We start from the raw sequence: 24,963 nt of genomic DNA, 5'->3' as shown, positions 1-24,963 counted from the left end.
TTCTGTGCATGTGCGGAGCATCAGAAACAGCACATGATGACATCAGGGTGGGTGGGCGGAGCCTCCTGCAGCCGCCGCTACCAGTTCTCCCGAACCGAATAGAACCGTCTGAATACCACCCCTGCTCCCAACCTAGGGAAGCTATTTCAGTTTTCAAGTCCGGGACTGGTCCCTTAATTCAAAGCAGGTTTTAGAGGTCTAGAAAATACATGGTATGTATTAAGAGAGTATTAATTGTATTTGTATTAATCTAGAGCTAAGGAAACCAACTTGTCTCCAGAAGTTGTGGGTGCTCCATCACTTGAGGTTTTTAAGAAGAGATTCGACAACTGCCTGTCTGAAATGGTATAGGGCAGGGATGTCAAACTTGCCGTGTCACATTGTTGTCACGTGACATATTGTGACTTTCCCCCCTTTGCTAAAATGGGGGGTGGGCGTGGCCAGCATGTGACGCTTTGTTGACCTTGAAGAAGACATATGTGTAGCCATTTTATATTGTCCATTCTTTTCTTAGCTTTTAGCAGGGGTGAAATCCAGCAGGTTCTGACAGGTTCTGGAGAACCGGTAGAGGAAATTTTGAGCAGTTTGGAGGACCGGTAGAGGACATTTTGAGTAGTTCAGAGAACCGGCAAATACCACCTCTGGCTGGCCCCAGAGTGGGGTGGGAATGGAGATTTTGCAATATCCTTCCTCTGCCACGCCCACCAAGCCACAGCCACAGAACCAGTAGTAAAAAAATTTGGATTTTACCACTGGCTTTTAGGTTTGCTAGTTGTTGTGGTCCACTGGCAGCCTGCGGAGCTGGCAGCAGAGTCGGACAGTGAGGAGGTTGTGGAGGAACATGGGCCCGTCCTGGAGTCTGGGCAAGGCTCAGACAAGGGCTCTGCATCGGAGGCAGAGAGGGGGCCATCTGGGAGGTACGTGCTGCCTCCAGAGCCTCCAGAGTCGGACCTCAGTGAGGCAGAGGAACAGGGGGAGCCTGTTCCCAGTGCGCACATGTGCAGAGGTGCCAGAAGACAAGAACATCTAAAACAAAAGGGACGACTCAGGAGTAGGGCTTGGAGATGATTGGCCCCACCCATAAGACTTAAAAGAGGAGCAAAGGCACGTGGGCCTTTGCAGGAAGCAACCTTTCTTAATTCTGTTCAGTTTAAAGTCTGAAGCTCTATTTGATTCTGGATTCCATGTGGCTTTGCCAATGAAGCCGTTGAGGTGATGGGCCGGTGTCTTGAGGCCGTACGGGTCTGGATGGGGAGGAACAGGCTTCGACTCAACCCTTCCAAGACAGAGTGGCTGTGGGTGCCGGCTTCCCGGTACAGCCAGCTTATACCATCGCTGACTGTGGGGGAGGAAGTACTGACCCCCAGGGAGGGAGTGCGCAACTTAGGCGTTCTCCTGGACGACCGGCTGTCCTTAGAGGATCATTTGACAGCCGTCGCCAGGGGAGCTTTTTATCAGGTCCACCTGATTCGCCAGTTGCGCCCCTTCCTTGACCGGGACACCTTACGCACGGTCACTCACGCCCTCGTCACTTCCCGACTGGACTATTGCAATGCTCTCTACATGGGGCTCCCCTTGAAGAGCACCCGGAGGCTCCAGTTAGTCCAGAATGCGGCCGCGCGGGTGATAGAGGGAGCACCGCGTTGCTCCCATATAACACCTATCCTGCGCGGCCTGCACTGGCTACGGGTGGTCTTCGGGGAGCAATTCAAGGTTTTGGTTACCATCTTTAAAGCGCTCCATGGCTTAGGACCGGGATACCTTCGAGACTGCCTTCTGCCACCGATTGCCTCCCAACGACCTGTGCGCTCCCACAGAGTGGCCCTCCTCAGGGTGCCGTCGACCAAACAATGTAGGTTGGCGATCCCCAGGGGGAGGGCCTTCTCTGTGGCGGCACCAGCCCTGTGGAATGAGCTTCCTCCAGGATTACGACAACTCCCTGACCTCCGGACCTTCAGACGTGAACTGAAGACTTTATTATTTCAGCGTGCGGGACTAGCCTAAGAACAAAATGTTTTAACCAAATTTTAATGAGGGTTTTATTGGTTCTTATTGTTTTAGTGATCAGGCTTTGATAATATTTAGTTTTAATCTGGGTTTTAAATGTTTATTTATTATATTGTTCTATATTGTTTTAATATGCCTGTGAACCGCCCTGAGTCCTATGGGAGATGGTGCGGTATATAAGTTTAATAAATAAATAAATAAATAAATAAATAAATAAATTAGGTCTTTGGCAGCGTGTCAAGGGAGATAAAGGTGAGTGATTATCAACCTTATCCCGAAGGACTCTTTTACAACTATTTGGGACTCATCTATGAATGAACAGAATTCACAGCTGTTGCAACAAAAGAGGTTTTTGGGACTACTTGTGTATTTTACTGACTCAAAAGACTAGGTCAGAACAGTTAGTAGAGGAATTTAAGATTAGTTCAGGCTCGCCACTCTCTAACTGTTGAGAGTGTTGGGTTATAGAGATAAAGGGAATGTTATGTCTAGGTGGCATTCCTTCCCATGGGAACAGAGAAGATGCCTGCAGCTGGAGGAAGGTGGAGTTTGGAGTCACCGGCCAGATGGCCTGAGAATTGATTGGAGATTTTGACTTGGGGGATGTTTCTGTTTTTTAGTTTTTTATTGGGTGTAATTCCGGATCTGGGTCAGAGTCAGAATTGCACCAAGTCCTTGCCTATCTGATATGTTCCTAATATGGAAAATGGAAGCCTTGGATTTTATTTCATGGGATGTATCATTTGGAAGCTTGACACGCATCTGGTCTGCAGGCCATGAATTGGACATCCCTGGTATAGGGTCTCCTGCTTGAATAGGGGACTGGACTAGAAAACATCATCCAAGGTTCTATCCAACTCTGTTATTGTTATTCTGTTATTCTAATGAGCTAATTTCCATATTTTTGGAGTATAAGACGCACCTTAGTTTTTGGGGAGGAAAATAAGAAAAAAGCTGATTGGCAGGTGGATCGGCCTCCCAGAATACCCCCAATCAGCTGTTCCCAGAGGTTAATTTTAGCAACAGGTTACTTGGTTATGAGCTCTGTGCCTTGCTTTTTTTTTTTTTGGCTTTTTTTTCTGCCTCTGAAACTTCTGAAACTCTGTTTCAGAAAAAACTTTTTTCTGCCTCTGAAAGCTCTGAAACAGCTTCAGAAAAAAAAGCCTCTGAACCTCTGTTTGGGGGCTTCTTTTCTGAAGCTTTGGTTCTGATGCTTTTTTCAGCCTCTGAAACCTCCGTTTGAGAAGCTGGGTGGGGCTACATTCGGAGTATAAGACGCACCCAAATTTTCACCCTCTTTTTTAGAGAAAAAAGGAGTGTCTTATACTCCGAAAAATACGGTACTGAGTCTTATGGTACTACCGCTACACAACACGGAAGCATTAACTAGCTTGAATTGCAAGGCCTACAGAAATTCAAACTCATCTTCAGAAAAAGAAAACTCCCCAACTCCAAAAACCAGATGTATTTACAGTAGACAGGCTTAGCAAGCATGGAAGGCTACAGGAGAACAGGGATGGGAAGAACATATGGCGAAAAGGATATGAAATTGAGCAAGGCTGGGCAAAGTATTTGCCTGAAGTCAACTGGTTCTGCACGGGAGCATCTGGGAATCATTTCTGAAGCAGCCGCATGGACTTTATAAAAGGCACAGCTGCTTTTACAGCTGGAAAAGAGATGGCTCATTTCTGTCCCCAAAGAAAGCAGTGCTTTTAGTGATTTGCACAGCATTAAAGTGGAAACTCCTGGAAAGGGTCCGCCAACAGTAGCATGTTGCACTATAACATTTGGCTGCAGGGACTCATTCCTACCGGAACCACTTTCTAAAGAGTGAAACTGACTTGGTCTCTTCAGGGCTTAGATCCAACCCACCACACAAGGTGTCAGCAGAAAGGTTCTGCAATATTTATGCTCCGCAAATTTCACTTCACATTTTGGCCTGTCCACCAATCCTTTTTTGGAAACACTGGAAGCTGCGGCCGGAAAAAGGAAATGGGAAAACCCACACGGATGGGGTTTCTTCTCGTATTTTCTGGGTTCCAAGCAAATGGTTACCTCAGTGTTATCTACAGAGGTCATCCATTTTTTTTAAAAAAAAAATCCAGTTTATAAAATAATGACTCCAGTTGGGTAGAACGTGAAGGGCTGCTGGGGGTTGCTGACTCTCCCCATATGTAAACGACTATGTTCAAAGTAGAGAAAAGGCTTTAGAAAGCACTTGCCTGCAAAAGGGTGCCAGCAGAGTATTCCTCTTCTTCAAGGACAAGTTTTGAGCCGTACCAGAAGGCCAGCGCATAGCACAGGAAAATGATGCACCAAATGTAGCCTGTGAAAAATCCCATAATGATTCCCTTTCTGATCCCCCAGTTTTGAGCAAACACCAGATTTTTGTCATATCTGTAGAAAGAAAGAAAAAAAAATCAAAAAGAGGACTTTAAAAAACAAACCAACCCCAGATTGACTCAAATGAAGGATCATTTTCCAGCTTTCATTGCTGAAAAATAAATACTGGGATGCTTTATAGGAAAATTGCTGGTCACGTGGTGTCACAGCCCATTCTCTGCATTTCCAAGAAAGGCTGGAAAAGACCCTTGCCTAAACTCTGATGATTTGCTGGCCAAACAGTGACTAGGTTTGCATATGTGGCTAAGTCATAATGTGATCTGTTTAATTATGGTTTAGCATGAGTGCAGCCGTTGTGGTTACTAAGCTTTGGTCTACAACCTTATTTGTTGCACATAACAGATTAACAGAGTTGGAAGGGACCTTATAGGTCATCTAATCCAACCCTCCCTCCCCGCTCAAGCAGGAGACCCTACACCATTTCTGACAAATGGCAGTCCAATCTTTTCTTGCAAGTCTCAAGTGATGAAGCTCCCACAACTTCCGAAGGCAAGCTGTTCCATTGGTTGATTATTCTCAAGAAATTTTGGTCAAATATCTATTGCCTAGCACAGGGGTGGGAAACTATGGCCTTTTTATGACTTATGGAGTTCAATTCCCAACTCGGGTATTCTAGGAGTTGAAGTCCGCAAGTCATGAAGGGGCCATAGTTCCCCACCTCTGACCTAGCACTATCAGCCATTCAAAGTAGGCCAGGTAGGAATCAGGCCTACTTTCTACTAGGCCTACCACTCTACTTTATTATATAATAATAAAGTAAGTTTGAGAGAGATTATTATATCTCTCCTTTTGCACGTATAACAAAGAAAGTCACGACACAAGAGACTTGAGTTTCTTCCACACACCCTCCTGTCCTTCTGGACTAAGTAGATGTTTCCCTAATGGCTGTTGCATTATTCAAGGCTAACTCCATGTTCTTACAAGAGCATAATGGATGAAGTCATCCACTTTGCAAAATAGTGAATTAAGGGAACCACAGGACTCATGTAGGTTAAAGCTGCTTTCTAGGTCCCCATCACACATATCCAATTCTTGTTCTGAATGAATATTGAAAATGCCACAGCAAGCCATTTTGATCCCAGAGGCAAAGCAGAGGATGTTTTTTTGCGGATTCCAGGTGAGCTAAAAAGATTTTGATATTGGCAACAAAAGAGAAATCACCATCACATCTGCTGCTAGTCTAATTAAAGAGAAGGCTGTGTGACAGGCAGCATACATGCTCACCTACCTAATCCTTGGCCAACTCTACAATATTGCTGGTTTCATCAAAGCAGCTAAATCTGAGGAAGTCTTCCCATTTCATGCATCTGGCACAAAAAGCTAGAACAAAAACAGAATGTCTTCCTAGACCCAGCTTAAGTCTATTACTGCTAGAAAGAGCTTATTTTCAATTGTCACAATAAATATTCATCCTTAGCACTTAAGCAATCATGGTCTGGTTTCAATTCAGCTGGCTTCTTTGGTGCTCAGAACCAAACTTGATATATAACTAACCTTTCAACTTCTTTTTTTTCTCCTCCAAACGCAGTCACGGTTCGGATCGATGAAAGCACTTCATCAGCGATGGCCCCAGCTTTTGCATAAGCCTTTAACTCTAGACCCGTCAACTTTGCCACAGACTTTAACACAACAGAAACAAAAATAAGAAGAACGAATGTGGCACAAAGTCACTTTTAGAGGTTGGTGTTGTATAGGCCAAAATCTAACTCAGTGCTTTTTCAGACTTGGCCAGTTTAAGATGGGTGAACTTTCACTCCCATTCTGAGAGGTTTTAAGTGGCCAAGTTTTACTTTTTAAAAAAACCACTGGTCTAACTAAATTACTTAATTAATGAAACCGGAATCATGAGCAGGTCGGCACGCTATTTTGTGCCTTTGGAGAATTTGCTTGTTAGGAAGGCTTTCTTTTTGTGTAGGTACAGCTGAGATAAGTTAACGGCTTGCCTTTACAGGGACAAAACCCAAGGTGATGACTATGTTGATTAAACAAGGAACACTGACTCAGCATTGACGTATGAAGCAGCAAAGAGTCGTGAGATGCTTGAAAGGTGACTCCATGCTCTGTAGTGTAAGCTGTCATACATCAAGAGTTCTCTCCCTTGGTTGCATGAAACGAAAGAAAATGTTGGTGTGTATATACTGTATGCATAGGGAAGCCAGTGTGGGGTAGTGGTTCAGGAGAAACCAGGAGACTGTGAGTTCTAGTCCTGCCCAAGTCCGGAGGTTCACTAAATGATTTTGGCTCCATTCCTCCTTGCTTGCTTTCTTCTCCAGAATAAAGCAATGGCAAACCAATGGCTCCTTGGTTTGACAAAAACCTATCAGTTCTTATAAGGAACAACAGAAATTACTGCTGGGAAATTGTGCCAAAGAAATGGCTGCTAACTTTTTTTTTTTTAAAAAAAGAAAAAAAGCAGTAGCAAATGGTATGATGGAGGGTTACCAAGGCACTTCCTGAAATGATCCATAACTTGAAAATCTTTCCCCAACTTCCCTCAATTGGGAGAATCTCCCCCCCTCTCCCAATATCCCCAAGTCCCTTTAAATAAGCTCAGGGGACCCTGTTTCAATAGGCACGACATTCTTCCGTACCAGGCCAATTATGCCAGCTCCGATCCCAATTAGAGGACTGACTGCGATAATAACCAAGGTTAACTTCCAGCCTCTGACAAATCCTAGCAGGAATCCACAAACAAAGGTGGTGAAGCGCTGGATAAAGATTGCGACTTGATCAGCAATAGCATCATTTATTTTATTAATGTCACTGTGGAGAACAAGAAAAATTGAAGCAGCAGATACATTTTGCCTTCATTACAATTCCCAATGCGCACGAAAAGATCATCGCTCCTTTTTTTTCACACGGGGGAAATGTGGACGAGAAAGATTTATGGTGGTAATTATTCATTTGATCACTCTTTTATCTGGGGAGTTTATTTCCTGTATGTAAGATTAACCTTAAACTTGGTGAAGGCAGAGGGTCTTATATTTCCAAGTATTTTTGCCCTGGTGGTATTTTCCCACTGGGATTCTACACGCTATGAAATTCAGGCTTCTATTTTTCATCCCACGCCCTTGTATCTGACAATTGGTTGGACCTTTTGCATTGATTCTTCTTAACAAGGCCAAGATGGGGAAAATAAAATTTGTGCGGATAATTATGAAGTGCAAAAAACAGCATGTGAAAAATGGCTGGCCAGATGGATCTCTGTGGAGATTCTCAGTCATCCAGATCACAGTTGTTTCTCAAAGGTGCTTTTTCAAATGGCAACTGGATTGTTGTTGTTGTTTTTCTTGAGGAAGAAAACATTCTCATCCAAGAAGCTTCCTTGGTTTAGCAGGACAGTGGGAGCTATGGAAGGATTAGTTCTGACAGGATGGGGCGGAGGGTTTGGAAGGATCATATTTTTTCTGGTCAGATGGGCACTCCTCAAATATTTTTGTCCATCTAGCAAAACGTCTAAATATCATCTTTCTCAGATTAGCTCCATTTGATTCAACCACTGTCTGCCAGCTCTAGGGTTGTCTCTATTTTTATTACTATATTGACATCTCAACGGTCCTGCAAAATATTGGCTCTCGCATGGCAAGAAACAGGGCCTCTCAAGCAGATGGTAATGGGCCTGTCAACAACAACTTTATAAAAGCCATTTGCAGGCTTCCTAGGGATGTAACAGTTGTGGCAGTCCAGTGGACAGGTTGGCGCAGCTGAGAATCAAGCTGGTAGAAATACATTTTTAAACCTTCCCTGATTTTCCAGAGACTGTTTATTGGCATGTAGTCTCGTCAGTGGCTATCTCGAGTTACTCACTCAGAAATGCGTGTATTGAGTTCCCCCACTGATGTACAGTCAAACCAGCCTATGTCCATCCTCATGATTTTCCTAAAATAGGCTTTTCGGATGTGTTGGGTCTGACGAGCAGCTGACATTACCCATAAGCAAATCTAACACACACACAAAAAAGGGTGGGATGGGGTGTAGAAACACTATTAGAAGATGGATAACCTTTCCTTGATTATTGAAACGCAATGCTAAACGGAAAACAATCTTAATCTCAATATTCTTAGCGCTGATTTTATGCCTTCTGCTACCATTATCTTACAACTGGTGGCAAGTCAATTTTTGCAGCGATATCATAATGCTCGTTAAATGAAGGGTTGGAATGAGGATCAACTCTGTTTAACATTTTTCTTCATCGCCTTATTCCTTTTCAATTTGGCTTTTTTTTTCTCAACTGCATAGATACGTTGTGTTGAAGGATCTCTTCACTGTCTATTCAGTCACCCCAGCCCAAAGCAAATATTAGTTCCAAGGCAGTACAAAAAATTATTCCTGATCAAGAAGGCATATAGTTCCTATTTCTATAATGGTCTATCACTTTGTCCACATAGAACAGGGGTATTAAACTCAATTTCATTGAGGGCTGCATCAGGGTTGTGTTTCACCTCGGGGGGGGGGGGGGCTGAGGTAGGCGTGGCTGGGGTGTGTGTGGCCAGCTCAATGTCACTCATGTCAGGGGCACCTGTGGTGGCCAAGTGCTAAGGCAGGACTTCCCTCAGACCCTCCCTCACATTATAATTTTTCCTTCCTTCCTTCCTTCCTTCCTTCCTTCCTTCCTTCCTTCCTTCCTTCCTTCCTTCCTTCCTTCCTTCCTTCCTTCCCTCCCTCTTCCTTCTCCTTTCTTCTTCCTTCCCCTCTTTCCTTACTTTTCCTTCCTTGCTCTCTTCCCATTTTCCCTTCTTTTTCTTTGTCCTTCCTCTTTCCTTTTCTCCTTTCCTGCCCCTTCTTGCATGCTCAAATGCAAAATGGGAAGCATTTCTCTTTTTGTTTTGTTTTTAGTTTGTTTTGCTAGCCCTCTGCCAGAGAAAACAAAGCTTGGGGGGGCACGTGTGGCTGCCCTGGGCCTCATTTTCTGCTGTGATGGGCTCCTGCAGCCCTCTGCCAGTGAAACAGAGCTTGGGGGGCACACACACCCGAGTTCCATTTTTGCTGGCAGAGGGCTGCAGGAGGCCATCATGGTCGAAAATGGAGCTTGGAAGGGCCACATGCGGCCTTCCTGAGCTCCATTTTAACTAACAGAGGCACCATGGGCCAGTCCTTTGCTGTTTCTAGGACGGCCCTGTGGGCCATATCTAATCACTTTGTGGGCCAGATTTGGCTCATGGGCCTTGAGTTTGATACCCCTGACATAGAATGTCCAGGTATGAAATAAGTGGGAAGAAAGAAAGACTATGTATTATTGCACAGTTGTATGACTCAACTTTGATTAATATTTTTAGTCTATTCTCGGCCTAATTGAATTAGTTTTTTAAAATGTTTTTTAATTTTTGTGGAATCTGTTTTTTATTTGGCTGTAAACTGCCCTGAGTCCTTCGGGAGAAGGGCGGTATATAAATTAAATTAATTAATTAATAAAATAAATAAAATATTTCTTATTTAACATTTATCTAAATCAACAGTGACATAAGAATTGCCCGTTTTAGGAGTCTATGGTAGAAAAATGGCTTATGTGCTATAGAAAGTGCTACTGATTTCCAAATCAATTATGTTAATAGCATCTTGAATTGTTATGAACCTCGGCTGTTAAATAACTGGCTTCTCTTCTGGAGTGGGGTGGGAAATGAAGAACTAGAAGTAAATACTGACTTGGAGGTATCCAAGCACCAGAACAGCAAAGCCTGTTCCTGCATAGGAACTTGCAAAATAGATCATTTGACTTTCGATATCCAGCAACCTATGAAGAAAAAAAGAAAAATTAATCAGGACCGAAACTTCTCAAGAGCCAAGTCCCATGAAAAGCCCATTTTATTTGGGGTTAAATAAATATAAAGCAAAGGATATAATTTTGGGATTCTAAGGTTTATCATTTCAGCGAATCAATTTAAATGTATGGGCTAAAACTGGCTGAGTGAATAGCGCAGCAACTGGAATTGTCTTACTACCAACTACAGTAGCTGTATTGATTGCTCAAAGATCAGTCATGAATCCACTGAGGGCGGCATAACTCATAACATGAGCGTAGAATGAAAAAATAAAATGACATTAGTAGGCAGCTTGACAAAATGGATCCATACATTATCTGTTTCTGTAACTCCACACCAAAGGATGACTTATTCAAAAAAAAAAAAAAAAAAAAGAGCAAAGCAGGAAAAATAATCAGCATGGTGTTTTGTTTTTTTTAAAAGTGCTCTAATTTCAAACAGCAACATTGACAATGATGCTTTTTAATGCCAAATATCCAATAACATGCATTACCATATCCCACTGATTTACACGCATTGTAAAAGCAGACTCATTCCTAAGGCTACAAGAAAATGTATATGCTCTTGAATTTCGGATCTTCGTGGGATGATGACAGTAGGAGTCACACTGTTTTAAGCAGATGCAGTTTTAGGACTTAAAACTCTTCTGATTTGCCTAACAAATTAAAGGCCAGCATTTGCATATATTCAATAAGGTTGGGGGAGTGGGTTTGTATGCATTTTTTAATGTTCCCTTTCATAGAGGCAGCAAGGAGAGAAGATGCTTTAGAGTAAGTATGGTGATATGAGAACTTGAAGATCGATATTGAAGGTCAATTAAATACACCCAATTCAAATTCATTTTAAAAAATTTTGTAATTAGATTCACATTAAAAAATGTGTGATTTGGAAGGGCATGGCTCTGTTCCAAACTCCAATCAACCTGCTTCAAGATTCCATTCAAAAAATAGTCAATTGAGTATAATTAAGGAAATATCATATCGCCTACAGCTATTTCAATTTTTGTGAGGATAAGATGAACACATGGGCCATGAAGAAAAACAGCTCTGCATTTGTTTTTGTTTTTTTGTTTGTTTGTTTTTTTTTATTCAAAAAGTTTTACAACATTTTCCCCCCCCCTTTCCCCCCCTCCTCCCCCCTCCCTTCGCAACCCCCCTCCCCCCCCCCCGACTTCCCGGAACGAGCACAAGGTATAGTTAAAAATAAAACAAGCATATGCTAAAAAAATTTCGTCCCAACTTAATTATACCCCTACAATCATCAATTCCTAACTTCCCCAAAGCAATCAAAATAATACATCATAATCATTCAAAACAGTCTGATAACTCTTAGTCTGATATCTACGTTGAATATAGTCAATCCATTTTTCCATTCCTTTAAGTATCTTTCTTGCGTATTGTCTTTCAAAAGGCTGATATCTTCGCCATCTCAGCCAAATTGGCAACTTTCAATATCCATTCTTGTATTGTTGGTACTTCTTTTTCTTCCAATATTGTCCTATTAGTAATCTTGCTGCAGTTATTAGATTTAAAATCAATTTAGTCTCAATTACTGTACAATCCGTAATAATTCCCAACAAGAAAAATTGCAGGAACTTTATCTTCTTTTCAGAACATTTTGTAAAATCCACCAAATTTTTATCCAAAAGGCCTTTATGTCCTTACAAGTCCACCAAATGTGAAAATATGTAGCGTCATCACAATTACATCTCCAACATTTTGCTTGCATTTCTGGATACATACACGATAATTTTTAGGATCTAGATGCCATCTATAAAACATTTTATAAAAATTTTCCTCAGATTCTGTGCCTGCGTGAATTTAACATTTCTAACCCAAATTTTTCCCACGTTTCCAATAATATTGGCTCCTGAAAATTTTGTGCCCACTTTATCATACAGTCCTTTACCAAGTCCCTTTCAGAATCTATTTCAAGTAACACATTATACAATCTCTTTATATGCTCCTGAGACTGATTTCTAATTTGCTTTATCAAATTTCCCTCGTTCTGCTCTATACCAATTTTCTGATCTCCCTTCCATCTAGCACGTAATTGCTCATATTGAAACCAAGTATAATTTTTCCCTTCCTCTCTTAATACTTGCAGAGATTTTAACTGCAAATTACCTCTTTCAGTATACAAAAGATCTTTATATGTAATCATTTCCTGATTCTGTTCTATGTTTATATTTTCTACTGTATGTCTAGGACATGCCCATATAGGAACCTTATAATTTAGTTTATAAGAGTATTTTTCCAAACACGCAGAAGGGCATTTCTTAGCACATGATTTTTAAAGGCCTTATCCACTTTTTGTCATAAATTAAATATGCATGCCATCCATATAACAAATCATAACCTTCTATATTCAAAATTCTGTCCTCTGTTAAATTAAACCAATCACTTATTGCAGAGAGAGCAGCTGCTTCATAATATAATTTAAAATTAGGCATTTTAAACCTCCCTTTCCGAGAATCTTGAATTATTTTCATTTTAACCCTAGCTTTTTACCTTCCCATATAAATTTGTTAATTCCTTCTGCCATTCCTCAAGATTCTTATCTTTCTTAATTATTGGTATCATCTGAAAGAGGAATAAAAATCTAGGTAAAACATTCATTTTAATAGCAGCAATTCTCCCAGCAAAGATAATTGCAATTTTTCCAAACAATCAACTCCTTCTGAACTTTTGCCATAAAACCTCATAGTTATTCTTATACAATTTCACATTTGATGACGTAATATAAACCCCTAAGTACTTAACCTTCTTTACAATTTCAAATCCTGTTACTTCCTCTAGTTTTTCTTTCTGTTGTCTGGCCATATTTTTATTATCACTTTTGTCTTTTCTGATTTACCTTAAACCCTGAGACATTCCCATATTGATCAATTATTTCCAACAAAGATTTAGTAGAATTTATAGGGTTTGTTAAAGTAATCACCAAATCATCTGCAAAAGCTCTTAACTTATATTCATACTGTCTAACTCTAATTCCTCTATCTCCTTTATTTCTCGTATTTTATCCAATAATGGTTCTAGAGTTAAAATAAACAATAATGGTGATAAAGGACATCCCTGTCTTGTTCCTTTCGCAATCTTAAAAGGTTCTGTTAAGCTACCATTGATTATAATCTGTGCTGTTTGCTCTCCATAAATTGCCCTAATTATTCTTAAAAAACCATCTCCAAATTGCATCTTTTCTATTAATTTAAATAAAAAATCCCAATGCAATCGATCAAAAGCTTTCTCTGCATCGAGAAAAATAAATGCTGCTGGAATAAAATTTTTCTTTTCTAAGTACTCCAGTAAATTAACAATCTGCCTAACATTATTCCTCATCTGTCTCCCTTTTATAAATCCAGATTGATCATTATGAATTCTTCGCTGCAGAATCAACATTAATCTATTAGCTATTATTTTAACAAAATCTTATAATCATTATTTAAAAGTGAGATTGGCCTATAATTCCCAGGTTTAGAACAATCCTGTTCCTCTTTTGGTATCAATGAAATAAAAGAGGTTCTCCATGAGGGGAATTCTCCTAGTTGTATCTGATTAAATAATTCCTTAAGTGGACCTAACATCTCATCCTGTAAATTCCTATAATAACTAACTGTAAGCCCATCCGTACCAGGAGTTTTCCCATTTTAATTGTTTAATTACCAAAATAATTTCTTCCGAGGTTATAGGCCGATTCAATTCATCCGTTTGTTCTAAAGTTAAATTTTTAACCTTATATTCCTTCAAATATTATCAATATCCCTATTCAATATATTATCTTTAAGATATAAATTTGTATAATATTCTAAAAAGCTTTTTAATTTTATCCTGTTGGTATCTCTCTTTACCTTTGTATTCTATTTTTCTATAGTACGTTGTTTTGTCTTTTCCTTAAAGTGTATGCTAACCACCTACCAGGTCTATTTGCGTTACAAAAGTATTATGTTTGGCATATTGTATATTTGTTGCCACCTGATCAGCCATTATCATATTAAATTGATTCTGTAGTAACTTTATTGCATCTTTAAGTTTTTGATCATGTGGATTATGTATTAATAATTGTTGTTTCTTATAAATTTCCTCTTCTAAATACCTACGCTGTCTTTGTTGCTTATTTCTCTGTCTATTATTAAGATATATTAATACACCTCTCATAAAAGCTTTACTGCAGTCCCAAACCATTTCTATCGATGTTTCATTATTCAAATTATAATCAAAAAATTCTTTCATCTGCTTTTTACATTGATTTACATTATCCTGATATCTAAACAAATTTTCATTTAATCTCCAAGTTCTTCTACCCTCTTTTCCATATTGCAATTCCATCCAAACAGGACTATGATCAGACAAACATCTTGGAAATATCTTAGTTTTCTTCACCCTAAAAAGCAAATCATTAGAAATTAAAATAAAATCAATACGTGAGAAGGATTGATGCCTATCAGAGAAAAAAGTATAGTCTCTTTCCTCCAAATTCCGCAGTCTCCATACATCTCTTAACTCAAAATCTTCTATCATATCAAAAAAGGATTTAGGCAGCTTTGCATGTGCAGGTATCTTCTTGGAAGAAATTCTCTTGTCCTTTCGTGTATCTATTACTCCATTCCAATCTCCCAATATAATACACGATTTATAATCCCATAGAATCAACTTATCATATAACATTCTATAAAATTTTTCTTGTTGCTGGTTGGGTGCATATATACCAAGCAAGAGAGTCCTTTTTGTTTCTATTGTAAGTTCAATAGCAATATATCTTCCATGAATATCTGCCTCTATTAACTTGGCTGGTATATCTTTTCTCAAATAAACCACTATGCCATGTTTTTTCTCCAAAGCTGAAGCAACAAAATGTTTACCTAACTTTGAGTTTATTAGGTACTTTTGATCTGATAATTTAATATGCTTTCTTGTAAGCAAATAACATCATTTTAAATTGTTTCAAATAATGAAATATTTTTCTTCTCTTCTGAGCTGAGTTCAAACCATTGACATTCCAAGTCAAGATTTTATTTGCCATTACTGGGCTGCTGAAGCCTTTGGGCAATCAACTGAAGATCGTCCTCCCGTATCTTCGGCCGTGCTCCTCCCACCGCTTCTGTAGCAGAGTCCTGAACTTTACTTTGAGTTTGTTGCTCCTTTTCTTTACGCTTAAGGGCTCCCCTCGTCAGTCTTTGTTCTTGTGGTTGTTCCTCTGATGGTAACATCACTGGAATCACCTCAGCTTCCACACCCATTTGAGTCTCTTGAATTCTTTTTTCTATTATTTCTATTTCAAATTTCAGCACTGTAGAAAGAAAATCTTTGGCCTTAAGCACTGTGTCAATACGATATCTCCTTCCTTGATAATACACTGTCAAGCCAACTGGAACCTCCCATCTAAATTGAATCTGGTATTTCTTAAGTTCTTGTGCGAAAAATGTAAAGTCCTTTCTATCCCTTAACATCTTGGGAGGAATCTCTTTCAAAACCTTCAACTCCTGTTCCCCTATTTTCAAGTTTTTCTGAAAAGCAACTTGCAAAATTTGATTCCTCACTGTTCTTTTCAAAAAATAAACCACAATGTCTCTAGGAAGTTTCTTTTGCCTAGCAATCCAAGAATTAACTCTATAAATTTTGTCAATTTGATAAGCAACCTCTTGTGGATCAAGTTCAATAAATTCAGCCAAAGCTTCTGATAAAAAAATTTTTTAAATCTTCCCCTTTTTCCTCATTCAAACCTCTAATTCTCAGAGCTCCTTCCATCATTCTATACTGCATCACCACCACTTGATCTTCATTTTTATCCAATTTGATTTGCATTCCCCCCATTCTATTTTCTATTTGTTGATTTGACTGAACAATTTCTTGCACCTCCTCCTCCACCACCTCCAGTCTTTTTGCCAAACCTTGAAAAGCCATCAAGATATCTTCTCTTATTTTTTTATTATTCTCTTTTATTTCTTCTCTTATTTTCTCATTATTATCCATAATCTCCTTAAACCTTTCTTCAGACACTTTCCTTGCTCTTTAATCAGATCTTCTAATGCTGGGTCAGAACCCTTCTGCCCCCAGTCTTAGGTGGTTTAGTAGCCATTTCAGTTTTAAAATTCACAAAATATAAGTCTAGAAACTTCTCTTTTCCCCTTTAAGTATAGGAGAGCTCAGTTCACTTCATTAAAATCCACACATAACATTTCTTATCTTCTTAGTTGCACAGACTGTTTAAAATTCCATTCGTCACTTCACTCCCGTTCAGGCGCCATCTTTAAGAGTCAATTAAAACAAAGGAAAAAAAAATCCTCTTTTTTTAGAAGGTAGAAGTCAGGAAATCAAAAATACTTGCAATCCAATAATTGTCCGCTTGCATTCATTCCGTCTGCTTAAAGAGATCCATAAAGATAAGACAAGTAGCAGAGATGGACACTTTCTTCTTTTCCTGCTTTTGCAGACACGCACTGAAGTCGGAGAATGGCAGGAATATTTATGGGACCCGTCGACCCTTCGAGGCTCTGCTTAATTAAAACAAAGCCTCTGGGGAGGTCTACCAACATTTCCTATTTCTCTTATCTTCCCCCTTTCATCCAGGGAAAAAGATTAAAGCCGGCTTTTCCTGGCTTACGATGTTCAGTGCGGAGCCCCTTTAATTAGGGCTCAGCGAAGAGGTGGAGCCACCCGGAAGTCAGCTCTGCATTTGTTTTGTGGCCTATCCTGGCTTTACCTATTATTACACTTTGCTAACAATGCAAGTTCACAATTTTAGTCTTACAAAAATCTTCAAGAAGCCACTCTATCGCTATGTACATTAACATAAAGTCTGCCATTTTCCACACAGCAATAACCTCTCCCCTATTTAAGATAGGATCCCAAAGCCGAAAACAACTAATTCTCTTCTTTTTCCAACATCCTGTTGGAAGAAATGTCCTTCTGGGTTCGGTTCCAAGTGGGGAAAAAGACACTGGAAACATGGAGACTGCTTGGAAAGATGGTTTAATGGTGGACAGGATCACATGGTTTGAGTGCCTGAGCAGAAAAGACGATCACATGCTTCAAGATGTTGGGTGAAGAAGTGTAGGAAGTTAGCACCCACCCCCTCCTAGAAGAATGAAATATTTTAGGAAATATTAAAAAGGGCAGAATATTATATTTCCCTGGATGAGAAATTGAGAAACATGTTTTGAGGACAAAGCAGCTCCCTGCAGCTTTCTGCTTCCCCCCACCTTTGTCAATGGGCCAGAGGCAGAAACTCATTCTCCCCACTTTTGTCAATGGACCATCATCTGCAACACAACAATCATCATCATCATCATCGTCATCATCATCATCATCATAACAACAACAACAACAACAACAGAGTTGGAAGGGACCTTGGAGGCCTTCTAGTCCAACCCCCTGCCCAGGCAGGAAACCCTACACCATCTCAGTCAGATGGCTATCCAACATTTTCTTAAAAATCTCCAGTGTTGGAGCATTCACAACTTCTGCAGGCAAGTTGTTCCACTTATTAATTGTTCTAACTGTTAGGAAATTTCTCCTTAGTTCTAAGTTGCTTCTTTCCTTGATCAGTTTCCACCCATTGCTTCTTGTTTATTTATTTATTTATTTATTTATTTTATTTTATTTTTATACCGCCCTTCTCCCGAAGGACTCAGGGCGGTGTACAGGCAAGATAAAACCAGCAATACAAATATACAAGTTAAAATATCATTTAAAAAACTTATTTAAAATTAGCCTGAAATTAAATTACCATAAACTAAAAACCCCGTTTAAAAATTAATAAAATTTCCCATTAAAATCCAATTTAGGCCAGCCCCGCGCGAATAAAGAGATGTGTCTTTAGTTCGCGACGGAATGTCCGAAGGTCAGGTATTTGACGTAGACCTGGGGGAAGCTCGTTCCAGAGTGTGGGAGCCCCCACAGAGAAGGCCCTTCCCCTGGGGGCCGCCAGCCGACATTGTTTGGTGGACGGCACCCTGAGAAGTCCCTCTCTATGGGAGCGTACGGGTCGGTGGGAGGCATGTGGTAACAGCAGGCGGTCCCGTAAGTACCCAGGTCCTAAGCCATGGAGCGCTTTAAAGGTCGTAACCAACACCTTAAAGTGCACTCGGAAGGCCACAGGCAGCCAGTGCAGTCTGCGCAGGAGCGGTGTTACATGGGAGCTACGAGTAGCTCCCTCTATCACCCGCGCAGCTGCATTCTGGACTAACTGGAGCCTCCGAGTGCACCCTCGGGTAGTTGTTCTACCCTCAGGTGCTTTGGAGAACAGCCCGACTCCCTCTTCTTTGTGGCAACCCCTGAGATATTGCAACACTGCTATCATGTCTCCCCTAGTCCTTCTTTTTATTAAACTAGACATACCGAGTTCCTGTAACCGTTCTTCATGTTTTAGCCTCCAGTCCCCTAATCATCTTTGTTGCTCTTCTCTGCACTCTTTCTAGAGTCTCAACATCTTTTTTACATCGCGGCGACCAAAACTAAATGCAATATTCCAGGTGTGGCCTTACCAAGGCATTATAAAGTGGCACTAACACTTCATGTGATCTTGATTCTATCCCTCTATTTATGCAGCCCAGAATTGTGTTGGCTTTTTTAGCAGCTGCTGCACACTGCTGGCTCATATCTAATAGGACTCATATCTAATAGGACATATCAATAGGACCCATCTAGCAACAGAAACTCACCACATGGCACCTGGGAAGATTACATCAGCCAGCAAGGCTAGCTAAGATCCCCACCCACTGGGGATGTGACAACCAATCAGGATGCTCTTCCTGTGCCCCAGGAAGTTCAAAGCTTAGAGAGAGCATAAACCCAGGGACTCTCAGCATCTCATCCCTTTTCTCAAACCATGTGCTCCTGTCCACCATTAAACCATCTTTCCAAGCAGTCTCCATGTTTCCAGTGTCTTTTTCCCCACTTGGAACTGAACCTAGATGGACATTTCTTCCAACAGAAGAAAAGGAGAAAAAAGGGGTGAGATGCTGGCAGTGCCTTTGTCAATGGGCCAGAGGCAGAAACTCATTTCCCCCACCTTTGTCAACAGGCCATTAAGTTTGGTTTTATGCCCTCTGTTGGGCCCCACCTCAGAGTTTCCTGTTCCTGTATAAGAAATGTAGCCTGATTGGTTTCAGACTCCCAGGGGGGGCGGAGGTCTTAGTTAACTTTGTAGGTTGTCTCCCAAGCTTGAGTCTTGTCATGTGGTGAGTTTCTGTTGCTAGATGGGTCCTATTGTGTTGCAGATGATGGTCCATTGATAAAGGTGGGGGGGGATGAGTGAGCTTGGCTGAGGCCTTAATGGCCTGTTGACAAAGGTGGGGGAAATGAGTTTCTGCCTCTGGCCCATTGACAAAGGTGGTGGTGGGGAATGCAGGAAGCTGCTTTGTCTTTAAAACATGCTTCTCCATTTCTCATCCAAGGAAATATAATATTCTGCCTTTTTAATATTTCTTAAAATATTTCATTCTTCGGGGAGTGGGGGTGAGTGCTAACTTTCTACAATCCCTTGTTGATACTTTCTTCACCTTTCTTTTAGGGTACAGGGACAAAAAATAATAATCTTCCATCTATTCAAACAGTGGGATAGTTAAATAGACTGGAGCAGAGGTGGGTTTCAGCAGGTTCTGACCTGTTCTGGGCAACTAGTAGCAGAAATTTTGTGTAGTTTGGAGAACCGATAGTAAAAATTCTGCCCCACCTCCATCTATTCTCTGCCCCAGCTGATTCTCTGCCCCAGCTGATTGGAAGAAAATGCGAATTTTTGCAGTAATCTTCCCCTGGAATGGGGTGGGAATGGAGATTTTACAGTATCCTTCCCCTGCCATACCCACCAAGCCACACCCACTGTCATGCCACACCCATCAAACCACACCCACAGAACCGGTAGTAAAAAAATTTGAAACCCACCACTGGAAGAAGAAAAGATCCAAAATCCACTTTCTTTCCAGCTCTTCTTTCAGACAACACTGGCTTTGGTATTTTCTCAGCAACAACTACCGCAGTAGGTTGAGGATTTGCATATAAACGAGGTAGAGCTTAATATTGGCTTCCCAAAGTTCCGGGTTTATTACAGCCTCTATTGCTTCACTAAATATTTGAAACTGGACAAATGTTTCCCGTTCAATACACTGTATTACTCTCAGAGGTAGATAAGTGGGTCTTGTTTAGTGACCACAATTGGGACTGGCAACTTGGTCATTAAGCAAAACAATCATTAAGTGAAACTGTGCTTCTGGTCTTACCTCAACTTTTATTTGCTTTATGGATCTGTGAAGATCATAAATGTGAGGTGTTTGTAAAACTACTTTTTCAACAACATTCTAATTGCAAATGCCACTAAATGAAGGTTGCTTATAAAGTAAACTTATGGAGTCCAGCTTAATCATACCAACAACCTTTATCCCCAGAAAGACTACGACATGACCCATTTCCTCTGAACAAAACTGGCTTAAAATGATATATACACGGCCTCTTGTTCCCAAATAGAGTTAAACAAACTTTCCCCCAGTCAGGACTTCCTGCAGAAACACCAAGAATATTTAATGATGTGTGGAAAACGATTATCAGGCCAACTTTTTATGCAGAAACAAATAAATTACTCATATATTACAAAAATTAGTGTGGTACAGTGGCCTAGAAATGGAGCTCTCGCACACAACCAGGAGGCTGTGAGTTTGATCCTTGGAAGCGGCAGATATTTCTCTCTCTGGGCACAACATGAACATATCTGCTGTGACCTCTGCATTGGTGACAGGAAGGGCATCCAGCCAGCAAACACTCAGCTCCATTTAGTTGCCTTGACTCTACCCCGATGCAAGGGATTAAGGGGTCATTAAAAGACAAAATACATTACAAAAATTAGATGTCATTTATAACTCAAGAAAACAAACAACTATCCCATCCCAAGCATAAAACTACTACTGAAAAAGTACACAGTGAACTTAATAAGCAAAAACCAAGAACTGTACCAACAAATGCTCTTAAGGAAACCCCTCAGTTATCCAGTGATCCTATCCTGATACATTTCCAGCCATCTTTTCAAGGTATGGGGATCCAAGCAGCTTCCCCGCAACCCCTCCTGGAGATGCAACAGGCTGCTCATTTTGCTTTGCAAAAATCAGCCATGACACATTTCATTTTGAAGACATGAACTGTGAAGAAAGAGGAGGAGGAGGCATATTTTCAATCCTGATGATTGAGGTCAAAAGGATTTCATTCTAGGTGGTCCAAGATTTTAGTTTCAGAAAAATCATCTGTAGTCTAACAAGAAAACATCCTAACCTTTGTGGCTGCTTCAATTTTTGGCAGCATGAGATGATGTTTTGGCCTGTATTCACAGGGGAATTATCAATTTTGACCTGCTCTAATGTTAAACTGTGAGCTCATGTTCTCAAGGGGTAAAACAAATTTGAGGCGATCTAATCTAACAGAAGAAATAAAGCTGTTCTTACAGTATTCACACACACAAAAATAAAACTAACCTGCATCTAGTACAATCTTACTCATTCCCTCCCACATACCCTGTTTCCCCCCCCAAAAAAATAAGACATCCCCTGATAATAAGCCCAATCGGGCTTTTGAGCGCATGGAAATAAGGCCAAACGCTTATTTCAGGGTTCAAAAAAATATAAGACAGGGTCTTATTTTCTGAGAAACACGGTAATAAACCACACTTACAAGATTTAATCCACCAAATACTACCAAAAACAGATTTGACTATATGTATTCTAAATCTTATTATTATCCGATTGTTGACCATTTAATGCTGCATACTGAAGTGGAAAAAGGTAATTCAATTCCTGTCAGCTTCTTCTGTCATCATTTTAGGCTACAATGGGTGCAGCATTTCCCTTCCACCTCTGGAACAGATTGCTCATTTGCATATGGAAGAGAGAGACTCATCAAGATTTTTCTCCATATTTGTCCATAGGCTATTGGGGGAAAATTCAAAGTAACTGAAATGGCTTTGTTTGTTTTTTGGCAGAATAGGCTGAAAAAAGCAGACATTAAAGTCTCTTTAATAGACATCAACCCTGACAAATTTCAACCAGTTACATTCAATGGTTTTATCACGGATCATTTTCTTTTGAAAATACCATCTTGGTTTCAAAAAAAAGAGAGAAATAAATAGCTTCCTCATTGCCTAGCTATACCCTCCCACCCAAAAAGAGGGACAACTCCAATTTATATAGGTTTTCTAAAACTTTGGGCTTTGGGCTGTAAGTCAAATTAAGCTGAAAGTTTTCCAAAACTGTCTTGCTTTGCTGGGATATCACGTTTGATCTGATATACAGTCTTGAATTCCCCTTCTGAGGCACCAAGAGAGTTGGTGTAGTGGGCTAGCAAGCCTCCCCCCCTCCATCCTGCCCGCCCCCCTCACAGGCTTTGATGGACTGCCAGGCTGAGCAGTTTCTAAGCAGGATTCAGAAGAACCGCCATGGGCATACTTTGTGGGGTGCTGAAGTTTTGCTGCGCTTCTTCACTGGGTCTTTCAAGAGTGCCAAAGGATCTACATAGCTGCCAATATAGTACAGGGCAGAGAAAGCACAACTAGTGGCCCAGCATGATGCAATGCCAGAGAGCCAGATTGGTCTAGTGGTGAAGGCACCAAGCTAGAAGCTAGGAGACTGTGAGTTCTAGTCCTGCCTTAGGCATGAAAGCTAACTGGGTGACCTTGGACCAGTCACTCACGCTCCGCCCAACTCACATGGTTGTTGTGGTGGTGAAAATAGGAGGAGAAAAGAATATTTAAGTATGTTCCCTATCTTGATTTATTCATAAAAAACCATAAAGGTGGAAAATGAATAAATAAAAAAAAAAAAACCAATTTGTAAGCCACAGAGAAAGAACCATTCTTTAAATCCTGCCATTCCCATTTTAAAGGCAGGAAGTGTTTGAAGCAGCAACTACCAGTGTTAGTTGGGCTCACCAGAAAGAGAGTTTGGTGCAACCTTTCCCCATGCTGCAGAGCTTAAAAATGAAACATGACCCTAGAGGTCACGTGGGGCCATCGGCAAGCTGATCAAGCCAGCATTGAACTGTTAGAGTGTTGTGGCAAAATCAAGTATAGTCCCTCGGATGCTCAAGATGGCTGCAGCAAATGGGCAGCCAAAACCCGACCCCTTTGTACATGCATCAGGGCCACATGCATGTACGAAGGGATAGACCTCAATCACACCTGGATTTGTTCTATTTCCGTGATTCAAAGGAATACCCTTGGAGAGAGTTTTCTTCCTTTGTAACCAGAGCTGGGTTGCCTGACACAAATGGCAACCTCTCAGAATTATGAGCGTGCGCCAAAGTGGCGTCATTTTGGTGGAAAGGTAACATGGAGGAAAAATACCTCTGGATTTGGAGTTCAAAGACTGTGCCAATTTAGGGCGTAAAGGAAAAGGTATATTTGGTTCACGGTTGGTTGTGCCAATATGGAGCAAGAGTGCAATAGGTCTGGTAGGCTCAGAAAGAAAAGGAGTTATTTGGTTGGGAGAACTGAGCACCATATCAGAAGAGAGCAGAGCCTGGCAGGCAGATGGCTGGTAGAAGGGGCAACTGGCATGGAAGGGCTGGGACAATGACACCAGGAAGGGCTGGCATGGTAGCAGAAGAACTGTAACAAGAGGGGCACTCGGTCTCCATTTCTGCTGTCTGGCTTAATAAGAACTCTGCCCTATTATTTCTCAAAGGAATAAAGCAAATTTTGGAGTAAGAATAAAATAAACATTAACTGCCTGACCTATGGTATTTTATTCAAAAAAGAACATGTGACATGCCTAGGACTTAGACACAGTTTGCTGTTCCAAGAACTGTTTAAACAATTGTTGCTTCTTGCCTACAGAGATTCTCAATCACCCGGGTCATGGTTGTCCCAGAGGTGCTTTTTCCAAAGGGCAACTGGACTTTCTTTGTTTTTGGAAGTTTCTTCAGTTCAGTTCTAAGATGCGAAGCAAAACGTTTTCAAAGGAAAAAAAGAACACAAGAAAGTTCAGTTGCCTTTTGGGAAAGCACTTTTGAGACAATTGCTGCTACTCTTTGACCTTCTTCCTACCTGATAGTGAGGCCAGCATCTTCCAGAGTTTCTTTAAGAGCAGACTAATCATTTATACAATTTTTTTTAAAATGTCCCTCTCTCTTTTGATAGTCCTAGAGAGTCTTTCAGATTACAGTAACCTCTATACTTCTGCAAGAGCTGAATGTGGCAGCTCAATTTTTTCCCACCAAAGCTCCCTCTTGGTTCTTTCCCACCCCATTTTCTTGGGCAACAGGCAATTCTACAGCAGCTAAAAGAGGCTGATCCAGAGGTGAAATGCTCCTGGTTCGGATCGGATCGGGAGCATTTCACCCCTGTAGTTCGGAGAACCGGTAGCAAAAATCCCTGCCCCCTCCCCTGCCCATGCCCACCCAATCGCCTGGTCCCCACTTGCCTACTTGGCAGCTTGATGCTTCTTTCGGGCTTGCTCCGCCTTGCTTTGGCTGCTGCAATCAATTGCATCAGCTAGCAACTCAATCTGCCTGCCTGCAATCCATCTCATCGGTGAGCAACTCAATCTGCCTGCCTTGTCCCTTCAATTGGGTAAGTAACTGGGGGGTTTTTTGGGGGGGAGCTTTAAAAAATAGTTAATTGGGGTTTTTTTTAGGGGTTTTATTTTTTTTTAGACATAGCAATTTAAAGTTGAAGAAGTTTTAATTTAAAACTTCTTTTAGATTATATTTTATCTAAAATATAAATAAAATAAAATGAAATAATAAAATAAAATATTTGTGCAGCTTTCTGAGATTTGGTGTGTTTCTGTAGTGTTTCACTGTAACTACACAAACACACA

At 40.7% G+C, this 24,963-nt stretch overlaps 1 protein-coding gene across 1 annotated transcript in view; it reads right to left on the bottom strand.

The window, feature by feature from the left end:
* The window catches only part of ABCB11 (ATP binding cassette subfamily B member 11), an 83,201-nt gene that overhangs the window by 46,052 nt on the left and 12,186 nt on the right, over positions 1-24,963 (bottom strand). Inside the window, exons 7-11 of the mRNA XM_058191143.1 lie at positions 10,054-10,141; positions 8,218-8,351; positions 7,002-7,173; positions 5,905-6,029; positions 4,230-4,404 (exon numbers count right to left, since the gene is read on the bottom strand). Of these exons, the coding sequence (XP_058047126.1) occupies positions 4,230-4,404; positions 5,905-6,029; positions 7,002-7,173; positions 8,218-8,351; positions 10,054-10,141 (694 nt within the window). The remainder of the gene's footprint in view (positions 1-4,229; positions 4,405-5,904; positions 6,030-7,001; positions 7,174-8,217; positions 8,352-10,053; positions 10,142-24,963) is intronic.

The sequence above is a fragment of the Ahaetulla prasina genome, chromosome 1 (assembly GCF_028640845.1).
Source record: "Ahaetulla prasina isolate Xishuangbanna chromosome 1, ASM2864084v1, whole genome shotgun sequence".
Lineage (NCBI taxonomy): Eukaryota > Metazoa > Chordata > Lepidosauria > Squamata > Colubridae > Ahaetulla > Ahaetulla prasina.
This window is presented reverse-complemented; position numbering and strand designations above follow the sequence as displayed.